The sequence below is a fragment of the Notolabrus celidotus genome, chromosome 4 (genome assembly GCF_009762535.1).
Source record: "Notolabrus celidotus isolate fNotCel1 chromosome 4, fNotCel1.pri, whole genome shotgun sequence".
In the NCBI taxonomy this organism is placed as follows: Eukaryota; Metazoa; Chordata; class Actinopteri; order Labriformes; family Labridae; genus Notolabrus; species Notolabrus celidotus.
Window position 1 is genome coordinate 37921636 of NC_048275.1, and position 12724 is coordinate 37934359.

At 40.9% G+C, this 12724-nt stretch overlaps 1 protein-coding gene across 1 annotated transcript; it reads right to left on the reverse strand.

Moving 5' to 3' along the window:
* Positions 1–1421: 1421 nt before the first annotated feature.
* Positions 1422–7475, reverse strand: LOC117811166 (ubiquitin carboxyl-terminal hydrolase 37-like). The gene is made up of 13 exons (XM_034681256.1): positions 7307–7475; positions 7076–7137; positions 6419–6503; positions 6106–6296; positions 5822–5953; positions 5587–5710; positions 4635–4786; positions 4328–4430; positions 4080–4156; positions 2951–3059; positions 2754–2814; positions 2419–2576; positions 1422–2283 (listed from the first exon to the last, which is right to left on the reverse strand). Exons 1-13 carry the CDS (start codon positions 7328–7330, stop codon positions 2278–2280), a joined length of 1284 nt encoding a protein of 427 aa, XP_034537147.1. The 5' UTR covers positions 7331–7475; the 3' UTR covers positions 1422–2277.
* Positions 7476–12724: the final 5249 nt, after the last annotated feature.

Here is a 12724-nt window from a genome sequence, read left to right on the forward strand (position 1 = left end):
ATGGTGGATTAAGATGAGATCAGAGTAACTTTCAGACCCTGTTTAATGCGTGCATAGTGTTGATCAATGCCCTGATCCATATTAAGTGTCCTGAGATAACTTTTATTGAACGGAGCTATAGAACTAAAAGATGACTGACTGATGGTTGAATCAGCCTTGTGATTATATTTATGTCATAATCATTGACAGTAAAAAAAAAACAAAGGACATTGTTGCTCACCTTTTCCCATTGTACAGAGTTTTTGTGGAAGCCTCACTTTCAGCCAGGCGATCTGACGTCCATTTTTTTTTACAGTCTATGGTCATAATCTGTAATGTATTATTTTTATTTAGATATAAATCAAATTGATTTCAGTATTACATCATCTTTTCTAATTTGATCATGTACTCTTCCCTGTGGTGCCTCTTGTTTTCCTGCTTTTGTGTTTCTTCCAGCTTGTGTGATTGTGTTTCATCATTTTAGACGGATTTCAACCATTTGCCTCAAAGAGGTAGAACTATCCCATCTCCAGGGCTCCTTGAATTGTGTTCTTTTTCAGTAGAGTGTTGTTTTATTCTGTTATGACATGCATTTAAATGTCCTCAAAACTTAGCCTGTATTATGTTAGTGGGGCTACTCTGTCAGAAACTCTGTAAACTGTGCTGCTGCCTTTCTTGGCCAGGACGCTCTTGAAAAGAGATTTTTAATCTCAATTAGTTATTTATTTCCTGATTAAATAAAGGTCAAGTAAAAAGAATTTAGGATAAAACCCAAAGGATCCACTGGGTCCATCATTTTTTTAGGCCAAACCTATCTTGAGATTCGTTGCACGCCAAATCAATGAAATGTCTGACTTGAGCTGCAGAGTAATACACCTTTAGATGAAATGATTTTGTGTCAACTCAATCAAATACCTAGAAACACAACTTAAAAAATAAATAAATGAATAAAATGAGTTTGAAACTTCTAATTATCTGTGAGGTAATAGTTAAAGTAGAGTAACACAAGTTTCGTTAGCAAGTCAGCCCACTAGCTTCCCACTGAAAAGTGATGAAAGCAGTGTTATGAGATGCAAGGGTAAGGGCAGGAACAGCTGCTGGCAAAAACAAGAACTCCCCCACAAACAGGACTGTTTTCTTTATGTTTGGATGTATCATTCTATGCAGGCTATGAAAGATGCAACCTTTGTGGCCCGAGTCTTAAAAAGGATGCATCCCATGATTGGGACACAGCTGTTGTCTTTCCATACCTCTTTGGAAATCTCTCTGTTATTGAAAAGTATTAAGTGAACTTCTTTTAAAGAAAGTAACTTACCAAAAAATCAGATTCTTGATAAACAAACGTCATTTTAACACAAAAAAATACAAAGAAATCTCAAATTCAGAATTGTGTTTATTTAACTTCCTTGTGGTACATTTTTTTTTTTACATGAATGAATACATTTTTGTCTGGATTGATTTCAGTTTAAATAAGTCACTGCTGATCATTTTGGTGACTTTTGTTTTGGGGCAACTGTGGCAAGGGAAAACTCCCTCTGTGAGGAAGAAACCTTGGGAGGAACCAGGCTCTCTGGGGGAAACGCCCATCCTCCTTTGGGCCACCAGACTTGCTGCTGCTCCAATTGACCTCTTGCTGTTCCAGGAGACGTGCTGCTGCTGCACTGGACGTGCGGCTTCATGATCACTGGACTTCTGCAATTCATACAGCCTTGAAACATTTGAATTTGGAGACAGCACATATCCTTTTTGAATTCCCTTTGAGATTTAAGGACCCATGGATCATGCCGCTGACTAATCCTATGAGCAAAAACAAACACAAACTGCTTTTGAAGTGCTCAGGTGGTAGCTTCTGGGGCAGCTACTCCGCTAGGCCACCAGCGCCCCGTTCATTTTTCTTTCTGATTTTTTCTTCTCTTTCTTCATCAAACTTTGTCGGATTTCTCTCTGGTAGTTTGTTGAAGTTGTGACCTCTTTTGACCTTCCGTTGGTGAGAGTTGCAGACTGTTTTTCACGATGAAATCACCAACTTTAACTTTTACTCTCCTTATAACCCCTCTTTGTTTGTTTTTACTCATGCTCGGCTGGCTGAGCTGAAGCCTGTCGGCTCGGGCCGCTGGATGTTCCTGTGGAGCTCTGGAGATTTTGGACACATGGAGGCATAAGCTACGAGGGAGGAGAGCTGGTATAAGGAGATGGAGGTTTATGAAGAGGAGATAGAAGCCGTGTCTCTCCTCTCTCATCATGGGCAACGTGAGATCTCTTGGTTCCATCTGAAGTCCCAATGTATCATCCCGCTGGCTAATCCTGTGAGCAAAAACAAACACAAACTGCTTTTGAAGTACTCAGGTGTCTGCAGAAAATGGAAATGTCATCAGAAAAACCACAACATCATTTTCCATGACGTTCACCTGGGTGCACGTGATGGTATTGTGTTCGTACCTTTCTTTTGTAGACTAGGACGTAGGCGTTTTGACTTCGCAGCTTGCACACAGAGGCACCGCTGGTTTCTCTAACTACTGTGTCATTGTAAGTGAACCAACGGTCCTCTGGGTCCTCCACTGGCACATCCAGATCCACTCCATCTGAGATGTAGTGTCCTATCAGAGAAATGAGCATTGTTATTCATGCTGTCTGAAGACTCCGTGGATTTAAGGCAGATCAAATGACAACAGGTGTTTTTGAAGGGAACGAAAACAGGACGTCACTTGTCACATTCGTCTTTCAGTTATGGTCACAAATATTTAAGTATTTAAGAAAATGACGGATTATCTTACCACTTCCTGCTCCTGCGCCGATGTGACTGATGGCGCTGACAAGGCTGTAGCAGCTACCACCCTGAGAATAAACAGACATAATGTTGTACACACAGCCCACATGTTAACTTCTATTACAGATAATCTACTGTATATATCCATCTATCTATCATCTATTTATTTATTTCATGGAATCAGGTCATTTAGTTTTTACTTACCTCTTTGGAAGGAATCACCAGTTCCCTGAAGAGGTCTACCGGGTCACGGACCTTCTCCAGTTGGTAACTTGAATCGTACCGGATTCGTTTAAGATGCAGGACTAGAGCTCTGAAATAAGAAACACAGAAAACAGTTAGCATTAGGCTGTTGTACAGTTTTCGTGACTCCTCCTTTGTGGTAGACAGTTGCGTACGTCACTCTCTTTCTGCGATACGTCTTGGTCTGACTGCAGGCTGTTTGTTTGGTGATTCAATTCATTTAAGTTTGAACCCAGCTAAGCAATCCTCTTTGTTTACCTTTTGTAAAATGATTATATTTAAGCTAGAAGAGATTTTTAGGGCTCACTCTTAAGGGTTTTTCACCAGTTTCGTGGCCGTTCAGGGACCCAGGTGTTTTTTTTTTCGTTTTCTTTTCTCAGTAGGAGTTTTTATTTTCTTCTAAGTGTGGGTTTTATTTTTTCTATTTTGGCTAGAGAGACCATGACAACTTCTATTGATCTGTAGTTTTCTTTTTTTTTCAAAGATCTTTTTATTTAGATTTTGACACATTACAAAAAAAAGATCAGTGCAAACAATTCAAGAAAGTGTCGTTTTTGTATAAGAAACATATTAAATAAATGAATAAAATAAAAAAATAAAATAAAAAAAAAGCCAATATGTGGTAGTACCTTAAATAAAAGATTGACAAGTACCCAAACAGGAAAATAAAGAATAGTGAAATTACAATACGATGAGTAGATGAATATCAAAAAATAATAATAATTAAAAAAGATAAAAGAGCAATAAGTATAGAAAAAAAAAACAAAAAAACAAATATACATCCATATATGTCCAGATACACCCACATACATACATACATACATACATACATACATACATACATACATACATACATACATACATACATACATACATACATATATATACAAATACAGATCTGTAGTTTTCTTAGAAAATATTCTAAGATGTGCTTTTTACAACCTCTTTGTGTATTTTTTCTCATTTAACAAACATATTATGTCACTTCTTTCAGTTTTCTCTAAAATTCCTACACAGAATGATTCAAAATCTAATAACATGTGAGTTGAGACTCTTCCTACTGGTGTTGGTTGACTGTGATGACACTTACTTTGGCATGGTTGCGAATGATGAGCGCTGGCCTGACATGTTGGCACCACATTCACAGCGGTACTCCAGATCGGTCTCCTGCAGGACACCAAAGGATCAACATGCTTTTAGTTTGAATTTATAAACACTTGAACTCCACTAATACAAGCTGTGGTGAAGGGATTGAAATGTGGTGTTGTTGTTTTTATCACAGCACATTAGTCTGCATCATTTGTTTGTAATGTTAATTAATGAGGAAAGGTGTGTTACCTTAAGATAGTCCTCCAGCATGTCCTCAACTGTTCCACCTCCAAGTGCTATGTCCAGGGATAGGTCAGTGTATTTCTCCTGTCTCGTGGATCCTGCACCACAGCTGCAGAACAAAAGTACAATACAGTATTGATTCAGCTGCAGAGGTTAAAACAAATCTGCTGTTGAGGGGTTGCCATTTTAATTCACTGCAGTGACCTCATTGATATTTAAAAATCAGGGTTTTGGGGGTTAAAAGTTAATGTTAGTAATCCCTGCCCTCACCGGATGTCAGACATATGAAATGTGTGTGCTTGTGTAGACATACCTTTTGCAGGTCCTTGTGTTCTCCATGGTGAACTCTATGTGTTTTTTGACAGGGCACGTGTAGGTCTGGTCCGTGGTGGCTGCCAGGTACTGCAGTTGTGGACCCAAACTCCTGATTTGTTGCAGAACTGAAGATAAGAACTCATGTGCATCCTGCAGAAATAAACACACACACACACACACACACACGCACACTCACACATACAGTTTGTACAAAGTCGCAACATACAAGGCTGAAAGATCAAGCAAATGCAGATGTGCCAAAAGCTAAGGTCATATGGTCACTTAAAGGGACAGTGCAGCTCATGTATTTTAGGTGTCACGTTAGCTTATTTTTAATTTAGCCTCTCAGTTTGTGCAGATTTTTTTCATTCAAATTATATGTTTGATGTTGTGCGCCATTTTTTTCATGATTAAAAAATGTAGTCATGTGTTGTCATATTAGCACCAAGGTACAGTTATGAGAGCTATGGTTTGTACACTGGGAGGACATTTTCATTCATTCATTCATTCATTTTAATTTGATGCTCAGACCATGATCACATGGTATGGAGCCACAGAACATAAATTACAAATAACAAAACAATATAATGATGGCACACGGCATGTTTGAAGTACAGATCTTACTTAAACAATGGAAGGACATTCTTCAGAAAAGCTCCTAATTTACAGATAAGTTTTGGCTTATCTGATTGCAAAAGCAAAATTAATTTAAACACAGAGGGACGTTGAAAATAATACCTGTGTATGAACCTCTCTCTATTATTCAGAGTGCTTGTGTTCCTGCATTCAAAGAAAGTATGGTACTCGTCCCCTACACTATCATCATTACAGAGATGACAAATCCTCAGTTTTCTATCCAGGCCTTTATACCTTCCCCTGACCTTAGGGATCCTGGTGTTATTCGTTCTAAGGAGGAGGTGAAACAACAACCATGAAACCAGTTTACGTACCTTCTGTTGGTTATCTTTGAATTCTGGATTCCAAGCAGAGAGGGCCGTCTTGAAGTTGCTCAGAAGGAGTGTTTTTTTAGCCAAGTCCTTCGTGGGGCGAGCCTTTTTGATTTTTGTTAAATATCTGAAAACAGGAGAAGAGTGTTGAGGCATTTTCTCTGCAATAAAACCTTTTAGCATTCAGTGCAAAACTTTAGAGAAAAAAAGATTGAAGTTGATCCAATTGGTGCCGTACCTCATAACTCCTGCGTCAGGGTTTGAACGCCACACCTTCTTCTGACGTTTGACATCGTCGACAAAGTCATCCAGTGTCAGAAGGCTTTGTAGACAGGAGTTCATGTAACAGGTTTGTCCGATGTTTGGAAATCTGATACACACAAAACATGTCAATATAATTATTTATGTTTGATACCACTTTAAAACCCTTTCATCTCCCCTCCCACGTGGCAGTGTCTAAATGCTATTTATTTACAGCATTATTTATTTGACGTGTGTTTATATTCATATAGATGCACTCACCCGAGACTCTGGACATGCTCATGTCTGAGAGGCTTGTCGCTGATGTTTGAGCGACAAGCCTCTGTCTTCTTCTGGGGGGCAGCCTTCCTTTCTGTTTGGCCTTTTAACTCCACCTCAGGTTCGTGAATGGTGGAGAGGCGTCGTCTCTTTGACTCTCTTTCCTCTTCAGGTAAAGAAACACGCTTTCTTTTCTGTTGGTGCACAGTCAAACTTATGTTCAATCATGTGAAGCTACATTCATTAACCCTTTTATATCTGCTTTATGTTAAATGCTACACTTTGTAACAAATAAGACATATTCTGTTCAACATACCTTGGTTGGACTGTGGGGCTCACACCCCAATGGTGTCCTTTCTGCTTCATTGAACAGGGCAGGTGAAGCATCATGGATGTTAGCTCTGGTGAGAAAGAGGAACAAAGTTGGATTTCCAGATGCGTCCTCATACTAAGTGAATGGAAATGTTTACCTTTTTTTCAATTAACCAGATCACTTGCATGGGCCCTTAATTGCTCTTAAATTAATGCAAACTCTATAATCAAGTCAAATTTGGCGTTGGTATGTGTGCATATCACATTAATATGTGATATAATTATAGTAGGCCTCACAAATCCTAGAGAACAGTCATTTTTCATAATGTAAAATCTGATTGAATCTCTCTTTTAGTTGAAGTTACTTTTTAAAGATTCTTCATCACATTAGATATTCAGTTATATTGATAATTAGAAAGTGGAATTTAAAAGGTCCAGATAAAAACTTAACTTACAAACATGCAGAATTATAGATTGAGTGAACAATTTCACTCTTTTTTTTACTGTAATTTTGATTAATTGTCTTTAATACTAGATGAGAACTAGGTCAAGACAGACAGGATACATGTCCAATCTTAGGTCTACAGTTCTGACACTAAATAGAGCCACAAACAAGGGTTTACTGTTCTCAAGACTGTACACACGAGTGGAAATACATTACCTCCAATGATAGCTGTGTTGAGGCCTGATGTCCTCTGCCTCTGAACGTTCACCAAGCTTCCTCTGCACAAACACAGAAATTATGACAGTATATTTTAATGATCATGTTTAAACACTCAGGGTTTAACCAGATATTTACACTAAACACTCAAGTTTGAAGCTCATTAAAGTGGAATTGACATTAGAAAAAAGATTACAGATAAGGTTATTGTGCTAGATCTAGAAAACAAACCTTCTCCATAGAGATTTGATACATCTCTGCGACAATTTAAAGCTGTATCACGATATGTGGAAGTATTAACGCTCTCAGGTATCAACAGTGAACTGCTTCTCTCCTGAAGGTTTGGTGAACTGAAGCCTCCTCAGAATCTATGTCATAAGTTAACTCTGTTTTACAATGCTCCTGTTGTGATGTCATAATAAGGACTGTCTTAAACAATACAATGTAAGAAACAATCTTTGTAAACATCTACATACAGTGTAGTTAAGCTAACATGTAGGCCTATATTAAAAACTAATATACCTATTATAGTGGGGCCCAATCCACTGAAACCCTGTTTGCCACTGTTTCATTAAGCACAAGATAAATCTGACCCTGTTAATAAACAGAGTTTAAGCATTAGGGCTGTGTGCATGTGCCAACCATGCATGCAGCCTGATAGAGTCGCTCCTCTTTGTGGGGCGCTGGTGGATTAGCGGTCTAAGCACCCCTCATACAAAGGCTACAGGGGTCGCCGGTTCGATTCCCGGCAGCTACCATTTCCTGCATGTCTTCCCCCACTCTCTACCCCCCATATTTCCTGTCTCTCTTCAGCTGTCCTATAGAATAAAGGCAAAAAAGCCCCAAAAATATAACTTCAAAAAAAAAAAAAAAAAAAAAAGAGTCGCTCCTCTTTGTTCATTCTTCTTTCATTTTCTTTCTTTTTTTAGAGTTATATTTTTGGGCTTTTCACCTTTATTGACAGGACATCTGAAGAGAGACAGGAAATGTGGGGAGTAGAGAGTGGGGGAAGACATGCAGTAAATGGTCGACCGGCTGGGAGTTGAACCGGTGACCTCTGCGACGAGGTGTAGCTTCTGGGGCAGCTAGACCGCTAGGCCACCAGCCCCCGTTCATTTTTCTGACGAGCCAGAACTTTCTTCAGTTAAACAAAGAAAAAACTGAAATGATTGTTTTTGGAGCCAAGGAAGAAAGGTTAAAGGTTACTGCTCAGCTCCAATTTGCAATGATGAAATGTTCAAACCAAGCCAGAAACCTTGGTGTAGTCATAGACTCAGACCTTAATTTCAGCAGCCACATTAAGACAATTACAAAGTCAGCCTACTATCACCTTAAGAATATATCAAGGATTAAAGGACTCATGTCTCAGCAGGATGCAGAAAAACTGGTCCATGCATTTATCTTTAGCAGACTAGACTACTGTAACGGGGTCTTTACAGGACTCCCTAAAAAGTCCATCAGACGGCTGCAGCTCATACAGAATGCTGCTGCTCGAGTCCTAACAAGGACCAAAAAAGTAGACCACATTACTCCAGTTCTTAGATCTCTACACTGGCTTCCTGTCTGTCAGAGAATAGACATTAAAATCCTGCTGATGGTTTATAAAGCACTGAATGGTTTAGGCCCAAAATACATTGCTGATCTGCTACTACTTTATGAACCACCTCGACCTCTGAGGTCCTCAGGTACTGGTCTGCTTTCAGTTCCTAGAGTCAGAACGAAACATGGTGAAGCAGCGTTTAGTCATTATGCACCACATATCTGGAACAAGCTCCCTGAAAGCTGTAGGTCTGCTCAAACTCTCACCTCTTTTAAATCAAAGATTAAGACTTTTTTATTTACCTCTGCCTTCCTATCTTAGATTATTTTAACCCACTTTAAATTAAAATTTTAATGTAATTTTTAATATATTTCTAATTTTCCTTTTCTTTTCTGTTTTATCATATTTGTCATTTTAATTGTGTTCTTTTATGCTTGTCTGAATGTCTCCAATGCTTTTAATGTTTTAATGTAAAGCACATTGAGTTGCCCTCGTGTATGAAATGCGCTATACAAATAAAGCTGCCTTGCCTTGCCTTGCCTTCTTTCTGATTTTTTCTTCTCTTTCTTCGTCAAACTTTGTCGGATTTCTCTCTGGTAGTTTGTTGAAGTTGTGACCTCTTTTGACCTTCCGTTGGTGAGAGTTGCGGACTGTTTTTCCCGATGAAATCACCAACTTTAACTTTTACTCTCCTTATAACCCCTCTTTGTTTGTTTTTACTCATGCTCGGCTGGTTGAGCTGAAGCCTGTCGGCTCGGGCCGCTGGATGTTCCTGTGGAGCTCTGGAGATTTGGGACACATGGAGGCATAAGCTATGAGGGAGGAGAGCTGGTATAAGGAGATGGAGGTTTATGGAGAGGAGATAGAAGCCGTGTCTCTCCTCTCTCATCATGGACAATGTGAGATCTCTGGCTTATAAGATGGACGAGCTAACGGGACTAGCCAGGAGTCAGACGGAGTTTCAGGATTGTAGCATGGTGTGCTTGATGGTATCGTGGCTGCATCAGGATATTCCCGACCACAACGTCTCCATTGACGGCTTCCAGACTGTCCGAGTGGACCGGGATAGCACCGAGAGCATTGTGGGCCTCCAACCATGTTGTCTGCACAGGGAGATCTCACACGTCATACTGGTAGCTGTTTACATCCCCCCTCTGCCAACCTGACTACGGCGTCCAACGTTCTCAAAGCACAGCATGAGATAGAGTCAGTACACTTTTTGAGGCACAAAACTCTGAAGATTAAAACTTTAATATGAGGTTAAAAACAGTGTAAAAAATACATATTTTGTCTCACATCTCACACCAGAACCCCACAGATGAGACAGCAACCACTCTGTCCCTCAGTAATGAAACTGAGGAGTCATCCAACAACACCTCAATGATCGTGCCAGTGTGGGTTTCTTCTGACAGCAATCCAGGTATGGAAAAGCTTGTTTACGCCCTACTAGACACACATAGTGATACAATCTTTATCGAAAAAGAAGTTAGCTGTAGCTTGCAAACTAAGGCCCATTCTGTAAGGCTGAAGCTAACCACCATGATCAGAAAGGATGAATTATTGCACAGTGAAAGGGTCTCAGGTCTCAGAGTGCGTGGTTACATCTCAACGGTCCTCATTCATCTCCCTCCGGCCTACACCAAGGACTGTATTCCAGTGAACCAAACACACGTTCCTACCTGTGAAACGGCAAGGCAGTGGAGTCATCTAAAACAATCGTAGATGAGATTCCACCACAGCTAGAGTGTGAAGTTGGTCTGCTAATAGGATACAACTGCTCAAGGGCAATGGCACCACGGCAAGTAATCTTGGGAGGAGATAATGAACCTTATGCAGTTCGCACAGACCTAGGATGGAGTATTGTAGGTTGTTTACCACCTCATCTTGACACACCAAGCATAACCAATATGTGCCACAGAGTTGCAGTCAGAGAGCTTCCACCAGTGACTCCATCAGATGCTCTCAAGGTTCTTGAATATGACTTTAAAGACAGCAGTAAAGACACTAAGATGGTCTCTCAAGATGACATCTTCTTCTTGAACATTCTAAAGGAAAGCATTTGTTAGTGGGCGTGGTCACGGCTAACAGTGACTAGTTAATAAAGCTCTTGTGTTCACTAATCGGCTCGGCATCATTGCAGCGTCCGGACGGACGTTACAATATTATAAATCATTTCTATCGACCACGATGATCCATTTATTGATTTATGAAAAAACAATGACATTTCTCAGACTTCCTCGGCCCACCCCTCCCCTCCTGCTTGACCTACGTTATCAAATGTTGCCATTAGAGCTGACCGGAGTTGGAGAGAAGTGAGTGGGCAATGGCACCACGGCAAGTAATCTTGGGAGGAGATAATGAACCTTATGCAGTTCGCACAGACCTAGGATGGAGTACTGTAGGTTGTTTACCACCTCAACCTGACACAACAAGCATAACCAATATGTGCCACAGAGTTGCAGTCAGAGAGCTTCCACCAGTGACTCCATCAGATGCTCTCAAGGTTCTTGAATATGACTTTAAAGACAGCAGTAAAGACACTAAGATGGTCTCTCAAGATGACATCTTCTTCTTGAACATTCTGAAGGAAAGCATTCAGAAGAACACAACTGGCCATTATGAAATGCCACTCCCCTTTAAAGAAAGACCCTGCCTCCCTGACAATAAGCAACAAGCAGTTGTCCGACTCAGTCATCTTAAGAGAAAACTGCTTAAGGATGAGAACTACAAGGCACAGTACGTAAAGTTCATGAAGGAGGTCATTGAAAAGGGAGAGGCAGAGGAAGTTCATGATAAAGGCAAGAAGGAGCTCGGCCTTAAAGACACTGATGAATACTTCTTGACTGACTCAAAGGTGGTTCTGGGGTATATCAACAACGAGGCACGTCGCTTCCACACATTTGTGTCAAACAGAATACAAAAGATACACCTGAGCACAACTCCTCAGCAGTGGATATGTTCTGACAGACAAAAACCCTGCAGACCTTGCTTCAAGAGGTTCCAATGCAAGTGAACTTTGCAAATCAAGCAGGTTTAAAGGACCTCAGTTCTTATGGGAGAAGGACTTACCTCCAGCTGCAGATGACTTCACAGAAACACCGGTGGGAGACCCTGAAGTGAAAAAAGTGCAGATACTGAACACTCAAACCAAAGAGCAAGTGAGTCTAACAGACAGCTTGTCAAAGTTCTCTTCATGGTACAAAGTCACACAAGCTGTTGCACGTCTTCTCAGATGTGCCAAGGGTGACAAGTCAACAGGCCACAGCACAGTGCAAGAGCGAGAAGATGCTAAGTGCATCATCATAAGCAGGCATGGAAAGGCCATCTGGCGTACCGGGTACATTGCCCGGTGGGCCGACGCACATTTTTGGGCCGGCCCTGGGCTGTCATAATTTAACCCAAAAAGTACATTGTAACAGCTACTGTTTGTTGAATGTGTTCAGTGCAGATGTTCCTAATTCCTACAGTGTTGACAGTTAGTGAAGGCATCAGTGAGCGGCACGCAGTGCAGCAGGAGGGAGGGGCTGAGGTGTGTGAGTGAGTGTGTGTGTGAGTGAGAGTGTGTGTGAGCTTGAAGGACGAGAGACAGCACAGGAGAAGTTGTTAGTTCTTTCATTTAGTCATTTTGGTTTTGTTAGTGGGCGTGGTCACGGCCGACAGTGACCAGTTCATAAAGCTCTTGTGTTCACTAATCGGCTCGTCATCATTGCAGAGTCCGGACCAAGCGGCAACCTCTGGTCTAAAAATATGAGTCAATGCGGAAGTGTTAGAAGCTGCAGTTCATCGAGGATCCGCTTGAGGCTGGCTCCGGAAGTCACATACACATGAATGGGGAAAAGACGATCTTTGCAGCAGAAATAAACATGTTTACAGCCTGGTTCAAAAGATGAGTGTAGTCTGAATAGCTCATGTCTCGATGTCCTCTCACTGTGAGGGGGGTGAATTTTTTTCTAATTCGGCAATTTCGAAGATATTGAGATTACCAGTCTTCCAATGAGAGGCACAGCTGCCTGTGGGAACACTGCAGCTGTTGGCTAGGAGGCTCAAAGCCCGCCTCTTTACGTCACACTGGCTCGACAGAAGAAATATGGCTGCCGCAGCCGATTGGT